Source organism: Ranitomeya imitator, chromosome 3 (assembly GCF_032444005.1).
Source record: "Ranitomeya imitator isolate aRanImi1 chromosome 3, aRanImi1.pri, whole genome shotgun sequence".
In the NCBI taxonomy this organism is placed as follows: domain Eukaryota; kingdom Metazoa; phylum Chordata; class Amphibia; order Anura; family Dendrobatidae; genus Ranitomeya; species Ranitomeya imitator.
In genome coordinates this window covers 686116224-686141802 of record NC_091284.1, presented here as the reverse complement: position 1 = coordinate 686141802, position 25579 = coordinate 686116224, and the positions used below count along the sequence as shown (strand labels likewise).

Below are 25579 nucleotides of genomic sequence, written 5' to 3'. Positions count from 1 at the left end.
ATACCCCAAAGGAATAGGCAGCCCCCCCACATATAATGACTGTTAGCAAGATGAAAAGACAAACGTAGGAATGAAATAGATTCAGCAAAGTGAGGCCCGATATTCTAGACAGAGCGAGGATAGCAAAGAGAACTATGCAGTCTACAAAAAACCCTAAAACGAAAACCACGCAAAGGGGCAAAAAGACCCACCGTGCCGAACTAACAGCACGGCGGTGCACCCCTTTGCTTCTCAGAGCTTCCAGCAAAAGTTAATAGCAAGCTGGACAGAAAAAACAGAAAACAAACTAGAAGCACTTATCTAGCAGAGCAGCAGGCCCAAGGAAAGATGCAGTAGCTCAGATCCAACACTGGAACATTGACAAGGAGCAAGGAAGACAGACTCAGGTGGAGCTAAATAGCAAGGCAGCCAACGAGCTCACCAAAACACCTGAGGGAGGAAGCCCAGAGACTGCAATACCACTTGTGACCACAGAAGTGAACTCAGCCACAGAATTCACAACAGTACCCTGATGCAGTCTTTTCCTATGTTTATTTCCGTAGGGGAAAAAATGAGCTGGTAAAGTAAAAATCAAGGAGTGCGCACTATGCGCTTGCCCTTTGCCAGACGCCTACCCTAAGAGACTGTCAGTCGTGTGTGCGGCAGACGGTAGGAAATAAATTGATGGGAACACGGTTTAGCGGTAGCACCGGGGTAAAATTACATAGCCTTTTTCTCCGCTCCCATAGGTGGCGGAAGAGTCTCCTGATTTTACATCAAACCTTAGGGAGATTATCAGGAAGGAGGTGAAAGATTCCCTAAAATCCCTGTCCCAGGGGGAAACTTCCAAAAGAAGGGAGCCTAGCGCCTCAGATTCGGATTCATCCGCTGGCCCTAGAAAGGAGAATGATTCAGACACTTCTGTTTCCTCAGCGTCCTCTTCAGAAGAGGATTCTAATCGTTTGTTTCCCGCTGGACCAGATGGCCAAGCTGATCAAATCAGTTAGATCCACCATGGGGGTGGCTGACGAAAGGCCAGAACTTTCAGCGCAGGATCTAATGTTTGGCGGTCTAGACCCAAAAAAGCGTAGGTCTTTTCCGCTTAATGACAAGGTTCAGAACCTTATCAAAAGGAAATGGAAAAAGCCAGAGAAGAAAGGCTCCTTTCCACTGGCCTTTAAACGCAGATATCCCTTTGAGGACCCCCTGGTGAATACGTGGGATAAAGCACCAAAATTGGACGCAGCAGTAGCTAAGGCGTCTAAAAGATCATCTATCCCCTTTGACGACATGGCTTCCCTAAGAGATCCCCTCGATAAGAAGGCTGACTCTTTTCTTAAAGGGACATGGGAGATGTCGGCGGGTGCCCTAAGACCTGCAGTAGCGGCGACATGTGCAGCCAGATCAATGATGGTTTGGCTGGATCAGCTAGGATCCAAATTGGAAGAGGGAATCTCCAGGGATTCTATGTTAAAATTCCTGCCAACAATTCAGAATGCCGCTGCCTTTCTCGCGGACGCATCTGCAGATTCGGCAAGGATGGCAGCCAGAGCGGCTGGATTATCAAATGCGGCACGCAGGGCCCTGTGGCTGAAATGTTGGCCGGGTGACCTTCAATCGAGATCCCGTCTGTGCTCTATCCCATGCGAAGGGGAATACCTGTTTGGTCCAGTCCTGGACGAACTGCTGGAGAAAGCCGGAGACAAGAAGAGAAAATTTCCCAGTCTACCGACCACTTCTTACAGGCGTCCCTTCGCAGGGAAAAGGTTCTTCCGAAGGAGACCGGCTAGAGACCAGAGCAGATGGGACGATAAAAGGAAGAAAGGTACTGGATTTACAGTGGGGCAAAAAAGTATTTAGTCAGTCAGCAATAGTGCAAGTTCCACCACTTAAAAAGATGAGAGGCGTCTGTAATTAACATCATAGGTAGACCTCAACTATGGGAGACAAACTGAGAAAAAAAAATCCAGAAAATCACATTGTCTGTTTTTTTTTAACAATTTATTTGTATATTATGGTGGAAAATAAGTATTTGGTCAGAAACAAAATTTCATCTCAATACTTTGTAATATATCCTTTGTTGGCAATGACAGAGGTCAAATGTTTTCTGTACGTCTTCACAAGGTTGCCACACACTGTTGTTGGTATGTTGGCCCATTCCTCCATGCAGATCTCCTCTAGAGCAGTGATGTTTTTGGCTTTTCGCTTGGCAACATGGACTTTCAACTCCCTCCAAAGGTTTTCTATAGGGTTGAGATCTGGAGACTGGCTAGGCCACTCCAGGACCTTGAAATGCTTCTTACGAAGCCACTCCTTCGTTGCCCTGGCGGTGTGCTTTGGATCATTGTCATGTTGAAAGACCCAGCCACGTTTCATCTTCAATGCCCTTGCTGATGGAAGGAGGTTTGCACTCAAAATCTCACGATACATGGCCCCATTCATTCTTTCATGTACCCGGATCAGTCGTCCTGGCCCCTTTGCAGAGAAACAGCCCCAAAGCATGATGTTTCCACCACCATGCTTTACAGTAGGTATGGTGTTTGATGGATGCAACTCAGTATTCTTTTTCCTCCAAACACAACAAGTTGTGTTTCTACCAAACAGTTCCAGTTGGTTTCATCAGACCATAGGACATTCTCCCAAAACTCCTCTGGATCATCCAAATGCTCTCTAGCAAACTTCAGACGGGCCCGGACATGTACTGGCTTAAGCAGTGGGACACGTGCAGGATCTGAGTCCATGGTGGCGTAGTGTGTTACTTATGGTAGGCCTTGTTACATTGGTCCCAGCTCTCTGCAGTTCATTCACTAGGTCCCGCCGCGTGGTTCTGGGATTTTTGCTCACCGTTCTTGTGATCATTCTGACACCACGGGGTGGGATTTTGCGTGGAGCCCCAGATCGAGGGAGATTATCAGTGGTCTTGTATGTCTTCCATTTTCTAATTATTGCTCCCACTGTTGATTTCTTCACTCCAAGCTGGTTGGCTATTGCAGATTCAGTCTTCCCAGCCTGGTGCAGGGCTACAATTTTGTTTCTGGTGTCCTTTGACAGCTCTTTGGTCTTCACCATAGTGGAGTTTGGAGTCAGACTGTTTGAGGGTGTGCACAGGTGTCTTTTTATACTGATAACAAGTTTAAACAGGTGCCATTACTACAGGTAATGAGTGGAGGAAAGAGGAGACTCTTAAAGAAGAAGCTACATGTCTGTGAGAGCCAGAAATCTTGATTGTTTGTTTCTGACCAAATACTTATTTTCCACCATAATATGCAAATAAATTGTTAAAAAAACAGACAATGTGATTTTCTGGATTTTTTTTTTCTCAGTTTGTCTCCCATAGTTGAGGTCTACCTATGATGTAAATTACAGACGCCTCATCTTTTTAAGTGGTGGAACTTGCACTATTGCTGACTGACTAAATACTTTTTTGCCCCACTGTATGTTTGGAGGTGGGGGACGTCAGGAATCATCCCGGGAAGTCAAAAAACCACCCCAATGACTAGTCGCCCCGGTGGGAGGTAGACTATCTGCCTTCTACCCGGCCTGGTCCAAAATCTCCAGTAGTGATTGGATTTTGGGGATAATAGCTACGGGTCTGCGGCTAGAGTTCTCCTCTATCCCTCAGAACTTCTTCAGAATCACCCCTCTCAGGTCCTCTCCAGCAGAACAGGCGGCCCTGGAAGCGGAAGTTCACGACCTGCTCAATAAGAATGTCCTGTCAGAGGTTCCGGAAGGAGAACAGGGTAGTGGATTCTACTCTCCTCTATTCCTGATACGTAAACCTGACGGCTCCTTCAGAACAATTATTAACCTTAGAGCTCTGAATAATTTCCTGACCGTTCAATCATTTAAAATGGAAACTATTAACACCGCAATAAAGCTGCTGTTTAAAAACTGCTTTATGGTAGTATTGGATTTGAAGGACGCCTATTACCATATCCCTATTTATGCAGGTCACCAACGATTCCTGAGGGTGGCGGTACGGTTGGATGGGGTAGTCAGACACTTCCAGTATAGGGCCCTTCCCTTTGGTATTTCGGTCGCCCCTCGGGTGTTTACCAAAGTAATGGTGGAAGTTATGGCACACCTGCACGAGTCTGACATTCTAATAATCCCCTACCTGGACGATCTCCTTATCGTAGGTAAAACGGCGGATCACTGTCTGGAGCAGTTACATAAAGTGATGTCGGCTCTAGAGCGTCTGGGGTGGATGCTAAACGTTAAAAAATCACAGTTACAGCCCATGACGGTGCAGCGATTTTTAGGCCTGACCCTGGATTCCCAGGTTCAGGAATGCCGTTTGCCTCAAGAAAAAATTGATCGCCTGCACCTTCAGGTGCTGAATGCCTCTAAAATTCCCACCATGTCCCTTAGAAGAGCCATGTCTCTGTTAGGCTCTCTCTCGTCCTGTATTCCAGCGGTCCGATGGGCCCAGTATCAAACGAGGATACTTCAGGGCGAGGTGCTGTTACATCAAAAAAGGTTGGGGGGATGTCTGGAGAGCCTCCTGACCCTATCCCAAGATGCTATTGTATCCCTCGGATGGTGGCTAGACAGAGAGAACCTGTCCACGGGGGTCCCCTGGGAATATAATGTAACTCGTATTGTCACCTCGGACACTAGCCCTTCTGGGTGGGGGCTCACATGGGGGATACATTGGTCCAGGGGCTTTGGGATCGGGGTCAGATGGAGATGTCTTCCAATCTAAAGGAGTTAACGGCTGTGGAACAGGCGGTTAAAACACTCCTTGTCTATCTACAGGTCCACCACGTGCGGGTATTCTCGGACAATCGGGTCACCGTGGCATACATAAATCACCAAGGCGGGACTCGTTCCAAATCCCTGATGTGTGTAGCATATCGTCTGTTTCATCTAGCAGAGCAACATCTTCTCTCATTGACGGCTCTTCACATAAGAGGGGCAGAAAACACTACGGCGGATTTCTTAAGCCGCAACACATTAAGGCAGGGAGAGTGGTCCCTGAACGGCTCCATCTTCAACCTCATCGTGGAAAGATGGGGTCAGCCAGAGGTAGACCTGGTTGCCACAAAAGAAAACAGGAAAGTGGCACAATTCTGCTCTCTGAACCCCAGAGAAAATCCCCTGTCAGTAGACGCCCTCCTCATAGACTGGAACTTCAGGCTAGCCTACGCCTTTCCTCCCCTGTCTCTACTTCCTCTGGTGGTGAGGAAAATCAGGAAGGACAAAGCCACAGTGATATTAATTGCCCCCTTCTGGCCCAGAAGGACGTGGTTTCCATGCCTAAGGGCTATGTCGATATCCGACCCATGGGTCTTGCCAGACATCCCAGATCTCCTATCCCAGGGCCCAGTCTACCATCCTCGGGCGGTTGGCCTTCATCTGACGGCGTGGATTTTGAGCGGGCGCTGTTAAAAGATAGAGGGTTCTCTCCGGCCCTCATTAACACGCTGCTGAAGAGCAGAAAAATAACCACAAAAATCTGTCAGAATCTGGAAGGGATTTCTTCAGAACTCGGGGGCAACAGCTGGACAGTCAATACCGATTGTCCAGATCTTGGAATTCTTACAAAAGGGGTTAGATATGGGGTTGTCCCCAAATACTCTTAAAGTGCAGGTGTCAGCCTTAGGGGCCCTCTTTGGCTGCAACATTGCTGAGAATCACTGGGTCAGCAGATTCATCAGGGCGACAAAACGGTCTAGGCCAATGGTAAAGAATAGGGTCATGCCATGGGACCTGAACCTAGTCCTCTCAGCCATGAGAGGCCCCATTTGAGCCGATTACTTCAGCATCTATTAAAATTTTATCTCTTAAAGTAGCCTTCTTGGTGGCCATAACATCGGCGCGTAGGATAGGTGACATACAAGCATTATCCAGGGTTCCCACTTACATGCAGTTTAGGGATGATAGTGATACTATCCCCTGATCCAGCATATCTTCCTAAAGTAGTGTCCAGATTCCACAGAACACAGGAAATAGTTCTTCCATCTTTCCTCCCCAATCCTACTAACGATAAGGAAAGGAAGTTACACACTTTAGATGTAAAAAGATGTATCTTGGAATATCTAGCAGTAACTGATCCCTGGAAGATAGATAACGCCCTATTCGTGTCCTATCAGGGTAGTAGGAAGGGTCATAGAGCTTCGAAATCTACTTTAGCTAGATGGATCAGGGAGGCTATCTCGCTGGCATACATCTCAAAGGGCAAGCCGGCGCCTGAAGGTCTTAAAGCGCATTCCACTAGAGCTATGGCGGCTTCGTGGGCGGAAAGATTGGAGGTTTCGATCGACCAGATTTGTAAGGCTGCTACTTGGTCTTCCCCAAACACATTTTATAACCACTATAGATTGAACCTGGGTGCCTCTTCTGACCTCTCATTTGGTGTAAGGGTGCTGCAAGCTGTAGTCCCTCCCTAGTTACTCTCTGTAATTCTCTCCGTAGTGCTGTCATGGACGACCGATAAAGTCTTAGTTACTCACCGGTTAACGGTGTTTCTCGGAGTCCATGACAGCACCTGTACATACCCTCCCATCTTCTTAAGTTCTGGGTGTACACCTCTTCCTTTGTTTATATAATTAACGGGTAGTGAATAGTTAGTTATTGTATTATTGTTTATTATGTATGCTATTAACCTTGGTGGTCCTCTTGTGCTCTGTAAACCAACTGATGCGTGGGAGAGGTGCCACCCTTATGCATCTGTAGGATTCCTGTTCCTGAAGGGCGGATCCCCTCTCTCCGTAGTGCTGTCATGGACTCCGAGAAACACCGTTAACCGGTGAGTAACTAAGACTTTTAGCTCTTCTTGAAAAAAACGGGGTGACAAATTCCCTTTAATGAGAAAAATATATATCAAAACTCCAGAATTCCAGTTTTTCGGCATCTGAAACACAAAACAAATTTAAATAAGAGGTGATCAAAACATTATATCTACCCCAAAAGGATATCAATAAGAACAATGGCTCGGCGCACAAAAAGACGTTCATACAGCTCCATATCCCGAAAATTGAAAATCTTATCTCTTGAAATTGGTGTCATGAGCACTTCTTCTCTTTTTTTTTTTTTTTTTTTTTTTTTTTTTCTAATTTCTGAGTTATCTTCGACACTTAAAACGAAAGCTATGCATGTTTGGTATCTCCATAATCATACTGATCTGGAGAATCCTATTCCATTTTTTCGTATTTCACCACACTTGGAATTTTTTTTTTTTTTTCCCCCCGCTTTCCAGTACATCAGAAGATAAAATGTATTCAAAAGTAGAATTTGTAACAGCAAAAAAACAAGCCATCACAATAAAAGTTATGACTCTTGGTATAAGGGGAGGAAAAAATGAAAGTGCAAACATGAAAAATTGCCTCTTCCTTATCTGGTTAATGTGGATTAAAGGTGGCTCTTTCCTAACAGATTTTTTTTTTTTTTTTTTTTTTTTTTTTTTACAACTTATTCCTGATGTACAATAACAAATATATTATGGTACCGTGTTGGCCAGAAAAATCAATGTGAATACTTTTCTGCCCAATGACGACAAAAGTACTCTGGGAGTGATATCTTAGCCAATACAAGTATCGCTCCCAGAATACTTTTGTTGTCATTGGGCAGAAAAGTATTCACAACAACTTAAGGTACCGTCACATTTAGCGACGCTGCAGCGATATAGATAACGAGCCGATCGCTGCAGCGTCGCTGTTTAGGTCGCTAGGAGACGTCAAACACCGGCAACAGCAGAACGATGCAGGAGCGATCCAGTGACGTACTTATCGTTCTCGCTGGTTGTTCGCTCCATTGAAAACCATTGCAGGCATCGTTGCTTTTGCTGTCAAACATGACGAATCACGCCGACCTGACGACCAAATAAAGTTCCGGACTTTCAGCGATGTCACAGCAGGATCCTGACCGCTGGTGCGTGTCAAACACGAGATCGCTATCCAGGACGCTGCAACGTCACGGATCGCTGTCGTTCTCGTTGGAAAGTTGTTCAGTGTGAAGGTACCTTTATACCTAAAGGTACCTTCACACTGAGCAACTTCTGAACGATAACGATAGTGATCCGTGACGTTGCAGCGTCCTGGATAGCGATCTCGTTGTGTTTGACACGCAGCAGCGATCAGGATCCTGCTGTGGCATCGCTGGTCGGAGCTAGAAGGCCAGAACTTTATTTCGTCGCTGGATCACCCGCTGTCATCGCTAGATCGGCGTGTGACGTCGATTCAGCAATGTCTTCACTGGTAACCAGGGTAAACATCGGGTTACTAAGCGCAGGGCCACGCTTAGTAACCCGATATTTATAATAATAATAATAATAATTTTTATTTATATAGCGCCAACATATTCCGCAGCGCTTTACAAATTATAGAGGGGACTTGCACAGACAATAGACATTACAGCATAACAGGAATACAGTTCAAAACAGATACCAGGAGGAATGAGGGCCCTGCTCGCAAGCTTACAAACTATGAGGAAAAGGGGAGACACGAGAGGTGGATGGTAACAATTGCTTTAGTTATTCGGACCAGCTATAGTGTAAGGCTCAGGTGTTCATGTAAAGCTGCATGAACCAGTTAACTGCCTAAGTATGTAACAGTACAGACACAGAGGGCTAATACTGCATAAAGTGAATGAGCACATTCTTTTTTTTTTTTTTTTTTTTTTAAATAGGCCACACAGGGATCGTTACATTAATGCATTGAGGCGGTAGGCCAGTCTGAACAAATGAGTTTTTAGGGCACGCTTAAAACTGTGGGGATTGGGGATTAATCGCATTAACCTAGGTAGTGCATTCCAAAGAATCGGCGCAGCACGTGTAAAGTCTTGGAGACGGGAGTAGTAACCCAGGTTACCATTGTAAATGTAAAAAAAAAAATACTACATACTCACATTCCGGTGTCTGTCACGTCCCTCGCCGTCAGCTTCCCGCACTGACTGTGAGCGCCGTCCGTAAAGCACAGCGGTGACGTCACCGCTGTGCTCTGCTTTACGGCCGGCCGGCGCTCAGTCAGTGTGGGAAGCTGACGGCGAGGGACGTGACAGACACCGGAATGTGAGTATGTAGTGTTTTTTTTTTTTTTTCTCTTTACATTTACAATTGTAACCAGGGTAAACTGCCCTGCGCTTAGTAACCCGATGTTTACCCTGGTTACCTGGGGACTTCGGCATCGTTGGTCGCTGGAGAGCTGTCTGTGTGACAGCTCTCCAGCGACCACACAACGACTTACCAAAGATCACGGCCAGGTCGTATCGCTTGTCGTGATCGTTGGTAAATCGTTTAGTGTAACAGTACCTTAAGATTTATTCTAGAACAAAAGGGGATCTGTTAGATACCACTGTTGCTACTGATCCTGGTATCTAAGGGATCAAAGATTTGCCAAGGAATTTAATCACCCTATCTGCTCCCTGGTGCCTCTGCTCTGTGGTCATGGGGTGCTTATAGCAGCCAGTGCCTAATAAAGGCCTCCAGGGGTGTAAGTATAGTGGATGTAGGGGTTTCCGTTGCACCCAGGCCTCTGGAGTCTATCGGTGCCCTAAATGCCATCTTAGCCCATGTCAGAGGACGAATGCTGTCAAAGACCGGTTATAGTTGTGCGTCCTTTGGAGACATTGAATTGGGACTTGTGAGTAAATAACTGACCATAAAGTATTACATAATGGAAGATCCAGTCTCCTTGTGGAACCAATTGAGTGTGTTGTGGGTTTTGTTTTTATGTTTTAAAACAAAAAAATGTTTTCTGTTTATTTAATGCAGACGAGAGCTCAAACAGTTTGGAGTTAAAGTCTCCATCATTGCTCCTGACTTTTTCAAAACTAATATATTGAATGCAACCCAATTAAAAGAAAGTGTTACAAACATCTGGGAGAAGTTACCCATGAATCTAAGAAATGACTACGGGGAAGACTACTATCACAATTGTAAGTGTGATTTGTTCTAAATGAAGGAACATTTTAGTTATGATGGCTGAAAATAGAAAATTTTATATAACTACAATAGTTGGTTCTTCCATAAACCTCTGTCTGTAACCGTTCCCGCTGCGCCCTTCTGGTCCCAAGTCGACAAAGGACCTCAATTCCTGGCATACAAATACTGATGTAAAACACTGACCAAATGCAGCAGACTGTTTTCAGATATTTGCATTTGATCAGTAATTCCCATCAGGATTTATAAGCCAGACTCATGAGTGGAACATACAGAGAGGAAAAACGCTCACCGGTTCTGTTTTGCAGCCATTCCCGCTTATTACTTACAAATGCTAATGAAATACTAACCACAACTATTGATGTGTGAATAAGTCATGAATTATTACTATATCATTCTCACAAGAAATGTTCATGACTAGCATTGTGAGGATACAAATAAACTGAATGAGACCTCCTATGTCTAGTTGGAACGTGGCCGGGATTATGCATATCGCGTACTCGCTGGTCACATGACCACTTAGTCTCTCGGCCTGCACCACGCGTGTCAGAGTAACTGCAATATTGTGTGAAAAACATCGACAACCCTTAAACCCCTTCCCGATATGCGCCTCCATTCCAGCAAATCGCCATATATATACGGCGTGATGACCATGTGGGCTCACTCTATGCGCCACCGCAATCAAATGTTGGTTGTCCGCTCTGTATGGGCAACCTCCATGATCGGAGTTGGCACTGATCCCGGGCATTTAACCCCTCAATATTGACAGCGACACTGCAGTGTATTGCAGAGAGAGGTTGAGCCGATGGTCCCCATGGTGATTCCAGGCCAAAAGATGGCCGCGGTGTCACCCAGGGACAGTGGCCTGTCGGCTCATGCTCAGCGCAGGAGCGGACACATCTCCTTCCTGCATCTGAGACGCTGCTCTAATGCTCTGCAGTGCAGAAGCATTGCAGAAAATCAGATCAGCGATCTGTCAGTATACGGTTGATGTCCCATCCTGGGAAGATGTGTTAAAAAATAAATTGTAAAGTAAACAAAATAAAAAAAAATATTCCAATAAATCCATTTTTGTAAAAACTAAAATAAAGCTACAAATGAAAAAAGCAGGCTGCCGCGCTAATACACATGCCGTTGCACAACCTTATGTACCTGTAGTCACTGCATGTTCCGGAATTGCAAGGGCGGCACTTACTTGTGTGTGCCCGAAGTCACTGGTGATGCAGCTAGGTAAGCTGAGATCACGATTGGGGAGCGCCCTCCCTTTGCACTGTATATGGCTCCTGAATCCCCCTCTGCAAGAATCGGCGGTCTGCCTCGGCCGAAGGCGCCGCTTTATAGTAGCGTGGTGTACAGGGGGCGTGGTTAGCAGTGACGTCACCTGCCCGTGGAAGACTGACATGTACAAGGGCCAATTACCGACGTGTTTCGAGCTCGATGTGACTACAGGCACATAAGGTTGTGCACCGGCACGTGTGTATTAGCGCGGCAGCCCCCTTTTTTCATTTGTATTTTAGACATTTATTTGGGCAGATTTGAACATCGCATCTGCCAGGGTGCCAGCGGCTTACACATTATAGCAGAAAAGGACAGCGCCAGTGTGTTTTGGGTTTTATAAAATAAAGTTACGCATATTTGGTATCTCCACGTTCAGAATGACCTGCCCTATAAAACTGTCCCACTAATTAACCTCTTCAGTGAACACTGTTTTAAAAAATAAAGCACAGGGTTTTTTTTTTTTGGTTTTTTTTATCATACTGATGAATAAAAAACAAAATAAAACTCTATCAAAAAGACTAATGTAAATAAAAATGGGATCTTTGAGAACGTCATCTTGTCCCGCAAAAAACAAGCTGCCACAAGCTGCCATACAGCTCCATCAATGGAAAAATAACTTCTAGCTCTCAGAATAAAGTGATGCAAAAATAATTTTTCTATAAAATAGTTTTTGTGTAAAAGAGCCAAAACACAAAAAAGCATAAATGTGGTATCCCTGTAATCATACTGACCCAAAAAACAAAGCTGCCTTATCAATTTTACCATATGCGGAAAAACATTAAAAACATACTAAAAAAACACTAAATTACTGGTTTCTGTTCATTCTGCCTCCCAAAAATGGGAATAGAAAGCAATATAAAAAATTTAATGTGCCTGAATAAGGTACCAATAAAAATGTCAACTCGGCCCGCAAAAACAAGCTCGCATAATTTTATTTAATTTTTTTAGGCAGAAATGAAGAAATATGTAAAAATTATAGTTAAATCTAAAACATGAAGATGCAAAAACTAGTTTTTGCAATAGTGTTTTTTTTGTTTTTGTTTTTTAGTGTTACAGCAGCCAAACAGAGAAATCGCTATAAATTTGATATCGCTGTAGTCACACCGACCTGAAGAATAAAGCCATCTAATCACTTATACCGCACAAAGAACGGTGTAAAACATAAATAAAACCAATTCTTCACCTGCTGTTGATTTGTCCATTCTGCCTGCTAAAGGTCGCAGTAAGGCTAATCTCAAATTTATCCTGCGCTCTCCACTGAGCGCTTACAAGGGGTTTCCTCTGAAATACATGAATTACACAGAACCAGCTATAATGAAGATTTTCTATAGTGAGGTAGATGGTAGATGGAGGCACTGTGAATGCTGTCTGACCTGTGATCCGGCGGTGTCACCCTTCTTAGTATTGCATAAAAGTGCAGTCCGCCACAGTTTTGTGCACTTCTGAAAGACACTCCTGAACAGAGGCCAGACAGAGTCCAGAGTAACTCTGCTGCCTCATTATAGTGAATGGATCTCTCAGGGGTTTGATCTGTCATGCCACTCAAAGATTTAAAGGGAAACTCCAAAGTAGAGCGCCGGATAAAGGTGATCCTAAATGTTATGTAAATTATTCCCAACAAAAACTTCACCTTAATCCACAAAAAAAGCATGTCCCCATTCAGGTCTGTCATCTGTTAACGGAAATATAGGGGATTCCAAGTTACTGGTAGTAGAAAGGCTCTGGAAAAGCAAAATGGCTCCTCGTACCCCAAAAGAAAATCAGCAAATTCTGCACTCCCAAATCCAAATGCCCTCCTCTGTGTGAGCCCCACACAGCTATGACCATTTACAATTTTCACTCAGCAAAATCCACTGCTGCTTGTTTAGGAAAAACACCCATGGAGTCAAAATCCTCACTACACCTGTAGATAAATTAGCAAAGGAGTATAATTTCCAAAATGGGGTCACTTGATGGGGGATTTTGCTCTTCTAGTACTTGGGGGGGCTCTGAATATAAAGTTCTCAAATTATTCTAGCAAAATTTGCACTCCAGGAGGCAAACGGCGCTCTGTCCCTCCCGAGTCTTGTCGTATGGCTAAGTAGTACAGTACAGCCACATATGGGGTATTTCTACATTCAGCAGAAATTGAGGGACATTTTGGTGCCATTTTTACCAGTTACCCAGTATGCAAATTTTAAAATCTGGTACTAAAACTAAATTTTTGGTGGTAAAAATGTACCCCTAGATGAATTCATTGAGGTGTAGTTTGTAAAATGGGATCTCTTACGGGGGGTTCTGCTGTTCTTGGCACCTCAAGGGCTCTACAAAAAATGGTTTTGTAAATTTTGCTAGAAAATTGAGAAATCGTTGGTCAACTTTTAACTCTTTATAACTCCCTAACAAAAAATTCTTAACATTTTTTTTTTGCTGATGTAAAGTAGAGATGTTCAAAATTTTAATTTTATTCATGATTTTGTGACATTTTTATGCCCTTTAAATCAGAGTTAAGTTTTAAAATTGCAAAATGTTCCAAATATCTGATATTTTCACAAAGAAATGCAAGTTCTATCAAACAAATTTTACCAGTATCATGAAGTACAATGTGTCACGAGAAAACAATCTGTGAATCAGTGGGATTCGCTGAAGCGAATTGTAACATTTTGGCCAAGTCAGGAATGTGAAAACAGGCTTAGGATGAAGGGGTTAAATGTTGCCAAATGATATTGAAATAAAACTGCATGTTTTATATGTACTGTATTTCTATGTTGTATGAAACTTTTTTAAAAGTCTTCAATCTCTCTGCAGACTGTAAATTTCTCGATGTTACCTGCTCGATGTCTACCACCAAACTTACAATTGTTACAGACTGTATGGAACATGCCCTGACTGCTGAGCACCCGTGGACCCGTTATTCTGCCGGATCTTATGCCAAATTCTTCTATGTGCCATTGTCTTATCTTCCAACATGCGTAACTGATTACATACTTTGCTCAAGGCTCTGAGTTTATTACATGAATGATTACTCTGCATGGTTGTATTGACTAATTTAAGACTTTCATCTCCCAAGAAAACTTCTGTTATTTTTCAATAGTCAATGTGCATGATGGATGGAGGACACAAGGCCAACAAAACAATTTAGCAGTTAAATAGATATGCTATTGACAAGTTACTCTACCAATAACTGCCAAGGTAATGCTGGGACTACACAATATTTGGCAGGGACACGGGTGGCCCTGGTCGCTGTATACTGTTACAAAGGACTCAACTTGTTCCACCTTTTTGCTGGTTGTAATGCAACTCATTCACTTGTATGTTGTAATGTATCACCACAATAAATAGTTATTTCACACTGACATCTCCTATGAAAATACTTTTTGTGCATGGTGGTAAACTTCTCTGACATAACCCCGGTCAGCAACTGACGTATAAGCAACTGAATGGGCTGAACCTGTCATAAACCATTAACCTTTCCCCCAACCGTTAATATAATGATGTAGCCCTTTAAAAGATAAAACCAGTTGATTTCTTTCTGATTTTAAAGCACTGCTACAGCACAAAGAAATTTCCAGCTTCATGCTGTACTTCCTCCCTCCCCTGCCTGATTGTTAGGTCAGTGGCCATATACCAGAGCAAAGGACTTGACAATCAGCCAGAGGAGGGTCCTGCTACATAGGAAATATAATGTGCAGCTGGAAGTACATCGTCACACCCCATAAAAAGGATTGAAAGGCTTATCTTTTAACCCCTTCACCCCAAAGCCTGTTTTCACCTAAGTGACAGGGCCAATTTTTACAATTCTGACCACTGTCACTTTATGAGGTCATAACTCTGAAACGCTTCAACGGATCCTGGTGATTCTGACACTGTTTTCTCGTGACATATTGTACTTCATGATAGTGGTAAAACTTCTTCGATATGACTTGCATTTATTTGTGAAAAAAACAAAAATTTGTCGGAAATTATGAAAATTTAGCAATTTTCAAACTTAGTTTTTATGCCCTTAAATTAGAGAGTTATATCACATAATATAGTTAATAAACAACATTTCCCACATGTCTGCTTTACATCAGCACAATTTTGGAAACATAATTTTTTTTTTTGTTAGGACGTTATAAGGGTTAAAAGTTGACCAGCGATTTCTCATTTTTGCAACAAAATTTGCAAAACCATTTTTTTACGGACCACCTCACACTTGAAGTGACTTTGAGGGGTCTATATGACAGAAAATGCCCAAAAGTGACACCATTCTAAAAACTGCACCCCTCAAGGTACTCAAAACCACATTCAAAAAGTTTATTAACCCTTCAGGTGCTTCACAGGAATTTTTTGAATGTTTAAAAAAATTGAACATTTAACTTTTTTTTTTCACAAAATTTTTACTTCAGGTCCAATTTGTTTCATTTTACCAAGGGTAACAGGAGAAATTGGACCACAAAAGTCGTTGTACGATTTGTCCTGAGTACGCCGATACCCCATATGTGGGGGTAAACCACTGTTTGGGCACATGGCAGAGCTCGGAAGGGAAGGAGCGCCATTTGACTTTCCAATGCAAGATTTGCTGGAATTGAGATCGGAGCCCATTTCACGATTGGAGAGCCCCTAAACAGTGGAAACCCCCACAAGTGACACCATTTTGGAAAGTAGACCCCCTAAGGAACTAATCTAGATGTGTGGTGAGCACTTTGAACCTCCAAGTGCTTCACAGAAATTTATAATGTAGAGCCGTAAAAAAATTTTTTTTATTAATTTTCACAAAAAATGATCTTTTTGCCCCAAATTTTTTATTTTCCCAAGGGTAAAAGGATAAATTGGACCCCAAAAGTTGTTGTGCAATTTGTCCTGAGTACGTCGATACTTCATATATGGGGATAAACCACTGTTTGAGCGCATGGCAGAGCTCGGAAGGGAAGGAGTGCCATTTGACTTTTCAATGCAAAATTGGCTGGAATTGAGATCGGACGCCATGTCGCATTTGAAGAGCCCCTGACGTGCCTTAACAGTGGAAACCCCCCACAAGTGACCCCATTTTGGAAAGAAGACCCCCTAAGGAACTTATCTAGATGTGTGGTGAGCACTTTTAACCCCCAATTGTTTCACTAAAGTTTAGAATGTAGCATTGTGAAAATTAAAAAATCATTTTTTCTTTCCACAAAATGATGTTTTAGCCCGCAATTTTTTTTTTCCCAAGGGTAACAGGAGAAATTGGACCACAAATGTTATTGTCCAATTTGTCCCGAGTACGCTGATACCCCACATGTGGGGGGGAACCACCGTTTGAGTGCATGGCAGAGCTCGGAAGGGAAGGAGCACCGTTTGAAATGCAGACTTAGATGGAATGGACTGCAGGTGTCATGTTGCATTTGCAGAGCCCCTGATGTACCTAAACAGTAGAAACCCCCCACAAGTGACCCCATATTGGAAACTAGACCTCCAAAGGAACTTATCTAGATGTGTTGTGAGAGCTTTGAACCAACAAGTGTTTCACTACAGTTTAGAACGCAGAGCCGTGAAAATAAAAAATATATTTTTTTCCACGAAAATGATATTTTATCCCCTATGTTTTTATTTTCCCAAGGGTAACAGGACAAATTGGACCCCAAAAGTTGTTGTCCAACTTGTCCTGAGAACGCTGATACCCCATATGTTGGGGGGAACCACTGTTTGGGCACACAGGAGAACTCGGAAGGGAAGGAGCACTGTTTTACTTTTTCAAAGCAGAATTGGCTGTAATTGAGATCGGACGCCCCCTGATGTGCCTAAACAGTGGAAACCCCCAATTATAACTGAAACCCTAACCCCTAGCCCTAACCCTAACCCTAGCCCTAGCCCTAACCCTAGCCCTAATGGGAAAATGGAAATAAATACATTTTTTTACATTTTATTATTTTTCCCTAACTAAGGGGGTGATGAATGGGGGTTTGATTTACTTTTATAGCGTTTTTTTGGCGGATTTTTATGATTGGCAGCTGTCACACACTAAAAGACGCTTTTTATTGCAAAAAATAGTTTTTGCATCACCACATTTTGAGAGCTATAATTTATCCATATTTTGGCCCACAGAGTCATGAGGTCTTGTTTTTTGCGGGACGAGTTGACGTTTTTATTGGTAACATTTTCGGGCAGATGACATTTTTTGATCTCTTTTTATTCCGATTTTTGGGAGGCGGAATGAACAAAAACCAGCAATTCCTGAATTTCTTTTAGGGGGGGGCGATTATACCGTTCCACGTGTGGTAAAATGGATAAAGAAGTTTTATTCTTCGGGTCAGTACGATTACAGCGATACCTCATTTATGTAAATTTTTTTTATGTTTTGGCGCTTTTACACAATAAAAACTATTTTATATAAAAAAATAATTGTTTTTGCATCGCATTATTCTGAGAGCTATAACTTTTTTTATTTTTCTGCTGATGATGCTGTATGGCGGCTTTTTTTTTGCGGGACAAGATGACGTTTTCAGCGGTACCATGGTTATTTATATCCGTCGTTTTGATCGCGTGTTATTCCACTTTTTGTTCGCCTGTATGATAATAAAGCGTTGTTTTTTGCCTTTTTTTTTTTTTTTTTTTGCGGTGTTCACTGAAGGGGTTAACTAGTGGGATAGTTTTATAGAGCGGGTCGTTATGGACGCGGCGATACCAAATATGTGTACATTTATTTTTTTTTACATAAATAAATGGATTTATTGGGAAATGTTTTTTTTTTTTTTTTTTTTTTTATTTGGGGATTTTTTTTTTACACATTCTATTTTTTTTTTTTTTACTTTCTAACATTGTCCCAGGGTGGGACATCTCTGTATTAGATCAGATCGTTGATCTGACACTGTGCATAGCACACTGTCAGATCAACGATCTGACAGGCAGCTTAGCTGGCTCTCCAGCGCCTGCTCTCAGCAGGCGCCGGCTAGCCAGGTCACTTCATGACCCGGAAGGAGTCCGGCGGCCATCTTGGATCCGGGGACTCCTTCCGGGTCACCGGCGCAACGCGATCTCATTGCGTTGCTCCGGTGGGAGAGCGCAGGGAGCCCCCGTCCCTGCGCGATCCCCCTCTATGACGCTGTCACTACTGACAGCGGCATCAGAGGGGTTAAATGCCCGCGATCGGCGATAGCGCCGATCGTGGGCATTGCTGCGGGGTGTCAGCTGTCGTATACAGCTGACACCCGCACCCGATCACCGCGGCGCTCAGCGCGAGACCGCGGTGATCGGTGCGCCGTACTAGTACTGCTGCTGGCACTAATGCAGTGCCGGCAGCGCAGTACTAGTACGGCGCATGTCGCGAAGGGGTTAAAGGACTAGAGAAAGTGTGTGTGTGTGTGTGTGTGTGTGTGTTTTTTTTTTTTTTTACTTTTTGTTATCACTACTCATTAGAATATAAGTTTAATGAGATACTGTATAATAAAAAGGAAAAGGATGTGGGAAGGAGCACACAGAAAAACACCAACGTATTGTAATAATAATCTTTATATAGCGCTAACATATTCCGCAGCGCTTTACAGGTTGCACACATTATCATAACTGTCCCCGATGGGGCTCACAATCTAGAATCCCTATCAGTAGGTCTTTGAAATGTGGGAGGAAACCGGAGTGCCCGGAGGAAACCCACGCAAACACGGAGAGAACATACAAACCCTTTGCAGATGTTGTCCTGGGTGGGATTGGAACCCAGGACCCCAGCGCTGCAAGGCTGTAGTGCTAACCACTGAGCCACCGTGCTGCCCGAAATCAGCACTTTAGAGGAGGCCATATCCACCACAACATTCTATTTTTAATATTTTCTGAAAACCAGATTGCCAGGTCATTTCCCCTCACTGAATAATATCCAACAGGGCCATTGGCCATGAAAAGCTTTGAGGCAATTATCATGTGCAATCATGTTTTCCATTTTCATAATCTTGTTAACCTCTTCTGTGAACCAGTAGTGTAGCTACCGAGGGGGCTATCGCCCCGGGCCCGATGCTCAGAGGGGGCCCACCCGGAGCTACGATACTGGCTCAGCTGCCACAGACCCTGCTCGCTGCCCTTCACTAAATGCTTGACATTGCGCTGTGCGCACAGATACAGCTGACCACATTGATGTGGGGAGGAGCGCTACGATCCTTCTCCCAGCATCCCCCTGTCAGCATCTGACATCAGACGCTGACAGCGGGCACGATGACGTCACTACCCGGTGCCGGGTAGTGATGTCATCGTGCTCGCTGTCGGGAGATGAGCCGGAGCTCGGAGCACCGTGGGAACTGGGAGGAAGAGAGGTGAGTATTTACTGTTATTTTTATGGGGGCTGCCTTATACTACAGTCAGGTCTGCCTATGGGGGTGCTGCTTTATACTTCAGGGACCACCTGTGGGGTGCTGCCTTATACTGCAGGGTCTTGCTAATAGGGTGCTGCCTTATAATGCAGGGTCTGCCTGTGGGGGTGCTACCTTTTACTACAGGGACTGCCTTGTGCTATAGTCTGCATTATACAATATAGAGTAGGCCTATAGGGAGTGCATTATACTATATGGAGGCTATCTAGGGTGCCATCGTACAGTGTGGGGATTAGTGTTTGATGGCTCCAACAGTTTGGGGGCTACTAAGGGGTCAGTATACTGTGTGGGTGATACTATGCAGTGAGGGAGCATTATACTGTGTATAGGGGAGCTGTACAGGGGGAGACTCGGGACATTATTAAATGTAAAGTGGGCAGTCGTGGCTGGAAGAAGTTGTCGGTCTGGGCCAGATGGAAAAGACGAAAAAAGTGAACAACTCCATCAGAAAGAACGTCAGCGGTAAGTCACCATCTGTAACTGTATTTTGATCTGTCATATGTTCTGCAGGGCTGGTATTTACCACTGACCATATGGCGGTAATATCAATGTTGCTCTTTGTATAGAGATTATTTTCAGCAACATCGCTGTCATCTGCTGAGGTTCTCCTCCACTATTAGGGCGTGTCACTCAGTTGTAATCAATCTTACCTGGTTAGGGGCCCACTCAGAAGCTTCACCCCCCCCCCCCCCAACCAAATCCCTAGCTATGCCTCTGCTGTGAACCACCTGTATACAAGCAGAGTCTTCCAGTATCTGGCCAGCACCTGCCTGTCTGTGCCATCTATTCTTGGCTGTTCCAGCTTGCTACCCCTTGGAGGGTCAGCTGCTATTTGTCTGAGGTCTTTTATAGAGTAGCACCTGGCGTCCATCTGGAGCCAAGTGTAACTGAGTCGCCCACCAGGGCTGTGGGGTACTCTCTACCGGGTCCGGTGTTCACAGGGGGATGTCACGTGGCTGCGACCCGGTCCGTGGCCCTGGGCGCCCATGTAAAAGGGAAAGGTCTTTAAAAGGGATAAAGTTTATGTTCGTGATGCCACCTGTGGTATTCGGTCAGGGTGACCGACGCTGCTTTAAGGGGTCCTCTGGGGTGATGTTATGGCAGCTAGATGGAATAACTTCCCACAGGTGAAGTATGTCCCCAGGGCTTCCCAGTGTGTAGATGGTAGAAGGGTGAGAGGTGCAGTAAAGAACGAGGACACAGGTTTGCTGTCTCTTTACCTCGTTTACTGAAGACTACAGCAGCCACAGTCCAGGGCACTGGATCACAGGGCAGGTAGAGTCCGGCCGGTTTGGAGGCAAGTCCAAAGTCCCCTTATCCAGGTGGAAAGTAAAAGCTTTCCTTTGCGCTGTAGTGGTGTAGTCCCTTACTGCTAGAAGCTTCACATAAGGTCCTAACAGATGTTCTTTCTCTCTCTCTGTCCCCCAGTTAAGATAGGACAAAACCCGTATGACTGGTGACTTGAGCCTGTTTATAGGATCTCTTAGCTCTGCGGGGTGTCACCGTGCCTCCTGGGTGTAAGTGCGGACAGGTAACGTGAAATTAGCTTTCCTGCCGGTCTCTGATGTAAAGCGTGGAGGTCCTTACAACCTCGGTATTCTGGCTACCGATGTTCTGCGCCTCAGAAGGAGGCAGCCTGTTCGGGGCTGGTCCCCTTCTTGTATCCTCTTCTGTACTCTGCTTTCCTGCACGCTCGCTGCAATCAATTCTGCTTTCTAAAATGTCTCTGGGAGCTGCAGCTCTGGGGGCATGCACAGCTCCGTAAACTCTGTTCTTCTCAGGTTGATGTCTGGAACTCTCTAACTTTCCCTACAGACTACCAGTGATATATAGATTATCTAGATCTCCTAGTAAATAGGATCAAAAGCTCCCCCTGGTGGCCTGGAGTGTGAATGTGTTGTATGTTTGTGGTACCTGGTTACAATTATCCTTCCTTGCCTACAAACGTAGCATCACTCTCCCTGTGAGGAAAGCGACATTACTGTGACGACCAGGACCCTGGGGCGCCACACTACCATGCCACCTACGAGTCAGGTGTTCGCCTAGTGACGCCCCTCCAGGCTCTCCTTGGTCTACGGCAGAGTGGTTCCACTACCACATGCGATACTGATAAGCGGAGCCCAACAAAAAAATGAAGCAACATTTTAGTTCTTAAAGGGAACCTGTCACCCCGTCGTTTTTTGAGATTGAGATATAAATACTGTTAAATAGGGCCTGCGCTGTGTGTTACTATAGTGTATGTAGTGTACCCCGATTCCCCACCTATGCTGAGAAATAACTTACCAAAGTCGCCGTTTTCGCCTGTCAATCAGGCTGGTCAGGTCGGGAGGGCGTGTTCACATCGCTGGTTCTTCCTCAGCTTTACGTTGGTGGCGTAGTGGTGTGCGCCTGTTGAAGTGACTAATCCACTGTGGGCACGTGAACAAGCAGCGCGCGATCTGCGCTGTCATCCCTTTCGTCGGTGGGGGCGGCCATCTTCCTGGGGCCGCGCGTGCGCAGATCGAGTGCTCTGCTGCACGGGGCTTCAGGAAAATGGCCGCGGGATGCCGCGCGTGCGCATTAGAGATCGCGGCGGCCATTTTCCCAAAGCCGAGTTTGCATCTCGGCTTTGGGAAAATGGCCGCCGCGATCTCTAATGCGCACGCACGGCATCCCGCGGCCATTTTCCTGAAGCCCCGTGCAGCAGAGCACTCGATCTGCGCACGCGCGGCCCCAGGAAGATGGCCGCCCCCACCGACGAAAGGGATGACAGCGCAGATCGCGCGCTGCTTGTTCACGTGCCCACAGTGGATTAGTCACTTCAACAGGCGCACACCACTACGCCACCAACGTAAAGCTGAGGAAGAACCAGCGATGTGAACACGCCCTCCCGACCTGACCAGCCTGATTGACAGGCGAAAACGGCGACTTTGGTAAGTTATTTCTCAGCATAGGTGGGGAATCGGGGTACACTACATACACTATAGTAACACACAGCGCAGGCCCTATTTAACAGTATTTATATCTCAATCTCAAAAAACGGGGTGACAGGTTCCCTTTAAGTCATATTATTACAGATAGTTCAGTCATAATGTCACAAATAATGGACAAAGTTAGAGGCCAATCATCTATTTCACATGGAACATATAACTAAAGGACAAAGGATGATCAACAGGCCAATGTAGATATAAAAATAGAAAAACCTTTATTGAAAAATAATACATGCAACTAAACAGGTGGATATGACCACAGTGCATACAAACAATTTAACCAGAACGGGACATGAGGAACCTGGCTAGTAGCATCATGGTGGTATTAAAATAAATGGATGGTAAAATCATGGATGAAAAATCCTACTGATGGCCCCAAAGTAAGAGCATGGGAACACTGGCCAAGGGCTAAATGCACAATATCACATAAAGTAATCATTTAACGAAATATAGCATACCCAAAATACGGATCCAGCGAATCACCAAAATTGGTCAGAGGGGGCGCACCAGGAAGCCAGGGATCACCACATCACCCCGATGCGCGTTTCGGCAGAGCCTTCGTCAGGGGGCATGGTTATAATCAAAAATGTGCGGCTTAAAAAGAGGATCGGAACCAATCGGTATAAAACTGGAAGTGATATGCCGTTGCCATGGTGTCGTTATGCGATCACAGATATCATTATAAAAATGCATAGTATTAACAACATAGATGCATAAATAGATAGTGGAGAGTGCGAACGATATCCAGGACACAAATGGTATGGAAATGGGGCCATGATATAAAGATGCGCTGTACCGCTGGTGACGCATGCGCAATCGCAGCACAAACCCCTCCAACAGCGTCGGCGTCATGGGGAGACGGAGCCAAGGCACAATGGTGCAACATGGCGCCGCGTCTCCTAGAGACACCAAAAGCCGAAAGACGCAGCAGGTCCGACACGCATGCGTGCGCGGACAGCGCAAAATATATCAAATATTATGAAAAAAAGGACTGGAGAACACAATGGAAACTGAAACGGACAAAAAAATGAGAAAAGGCAACAATTTCAATAACTTGGACCATAATGTGGCCAGCGATAAAGAAAACCACAAAAATTAACAAATAACACAAAAGCAGCATTAGCCACAATAATATTTGACATAAACAAAAAGCAAAATAGTATTAGGGTTGATAAGTGTCAATATAATAGACATAATATAGAAATAATAACAATTTGAGAAGTAAAATGTGGCAATCTTCATGAAGAATAGTCCTACGGATGGAATGGAATATAATACAAGGGCTGATGTGGAACTACAGGTCCCAAGTCTAAGGCTGCTTTCACACATCAGGTTTTTGGTTTCAGGCACAATCCGGCAAATTTGCTAAAAAACGGATCCGGTGTAAATAGTGAAAAAACGGATGCAAACTGATGCACCGGATCTGTTTTTTTAGCCGGATCAGACTCAGTGTACTGCGCATGGAGAGAGAGCGAGAGAGAGCTAGCTTCTGGGCATGCTCAGTGTCTTAAAAACGGATTCAGTCGCCGGAAATGTTCTTTCACACATCAGTTCCATGCGTTTATTGCCGGAAACGTCCCTTCAGGCTTTTTCGCCGGACACAAAAACGTTGCAGGAGACGTTTTTTGAATCCGGCAAAAAAGCCTGAAGGGACGGATCCGGCACAAAACGGATGAAACGGATGAAACGGATGTCCTTCAGGCACAATCCGGCAGTAATACAACTCTATGGGGAAAAAACGGATCAGGCATCAGAAAAAAACTGATCCAGATTGTGCCTGAAACTGCCGGATTGTGCCTGAAACCAAAAACCTGATGTGTGAAAGCAGCCTAAAAACAATAAAACAAAATTAGAAGTATACAACACACAAATAAAATCAAGAAAAATGGTTATAGCACAAGATGAAATCTAGACTGGACAGCAGTCCGGCATCACAAAAAAGGGACAAAGCTAATTTGTTCATTGAGTCCCATAGGATGTAGTGTGTTTAACGTCCATATCCAGCGAGATTCAAGCTGGGCCAGACGCTGGGATATCTTACCCCCACAAATGTTTGGTTTCAAGGGAATCGATGCCCCTTATTCTAAAGAGGGTAGCATCATAGTTATGGCACAGTCTGAAGTGTCTGGGAATAGTTTTAAGGATCTATGGATCTTTACTCTCAGCTGCAGCTATGATACTTAAAACGTGTTCCCTAATGCGGATTTTGAAAGGACGTGTAGTCAAGCCAATATATATAAGGCCACAAGGGCATGTGGCAAAATAGATTACATTGAGTGGTACAATTCATGGACTTCCTGATTTCAAAATTTTTTGATCGATCAGCATTAAAAAAGGTATCACATTTGTCCACATTAGGACATGCCACACAATGTCCACAGGGAGCACAGCCAAGCCTTTTGCGGTATTGATCTAAAAATGTAGTTTTGGGGTTACCCACATAATGGCTGTGCACAACAAGATCTTGCAGTTTTTTTGACCGTCTGGTAGTAATCGTAGGCCTCTCAGGTACGTATTTGGATAGTATCGGGTCAGATAGTAGAATAGGCCAGGACCTAGTGAGAGCATCTCTAACTGCTGGAAAGCAATTATGATAATCGGTGACGAATCTGATCTTACCATCGGATAATTTCATATTGGTTTTATAAATAAGATCATGTCTTGAAGAGTGTTTGGCACGGTTATCTGCCCGCTTTACCATGCGGTGACTATAGCCCCTTTCATAAAATCTTTCTGAGATCAACGGCTGGATTTTCTAAAGATGTCAGTTTGTATGCTATAAGTGACATCGCATTTAATTAAAACATCCAAAAATTCAACACATTGGGCATCATGATGGTAAGTAATGCGTATATTAACATCATCATCATTAAAGGAACCCATGAACTCATGTAGGGAGTTAGTGGGACCATGCCAGATCATGAAGATGTCGTCTATGTACCGCGTCCAAAGAGGGACGCGGTCCATAGACGAGATCCGATCTGACAGGAAGAGGTCCCTCTCCCACAGCCCCAGGAACAGGTTAGCATAGGACGGCGCGAAGGCCACCCCCATGGCCGGTCCCTGGAGCTACAGGAAGAAGGACCCCTTAAAAGTAAAAAAATTGTGGGTTAAAGTAAATTCTAAAACTTCCAAAACCAAATTCTGAAAATCAACGGGAAAATTAGACATATTTAAATAAT

The 25579-nt window shown here is 44.4% G+C and overlaps 1 protein-coding gene across 1 annotated transcript in view; it reads left to right on the top strand.

The window, feature by feature from the left end:
* Positions 1 to 14470, top strand: part of LOC138670809 (retinol dehydrogenase 7-like) — a 61150-nt gene extending 46680 nt beyond the window's left edge. The window contains exons 4-5 of the mRNA XM_069758496.1: positions 9692 to 9855; positions 13925 to 14470. Of these exons, the coding sequence (XP_069614597.1) occupies positions 9692 to 9855; positions 13925 to 14121 (361 nt within the window). The 3' untranslated portion in view covers positions 14122 to 14470. The remainder of the gene's footprint in view (positions 1 to 9691; positions 9856 to 13924) is intronic.
* The last annotated feature ends 11109 nt before the right edge of the window (positions 14471 to 25579 follow it).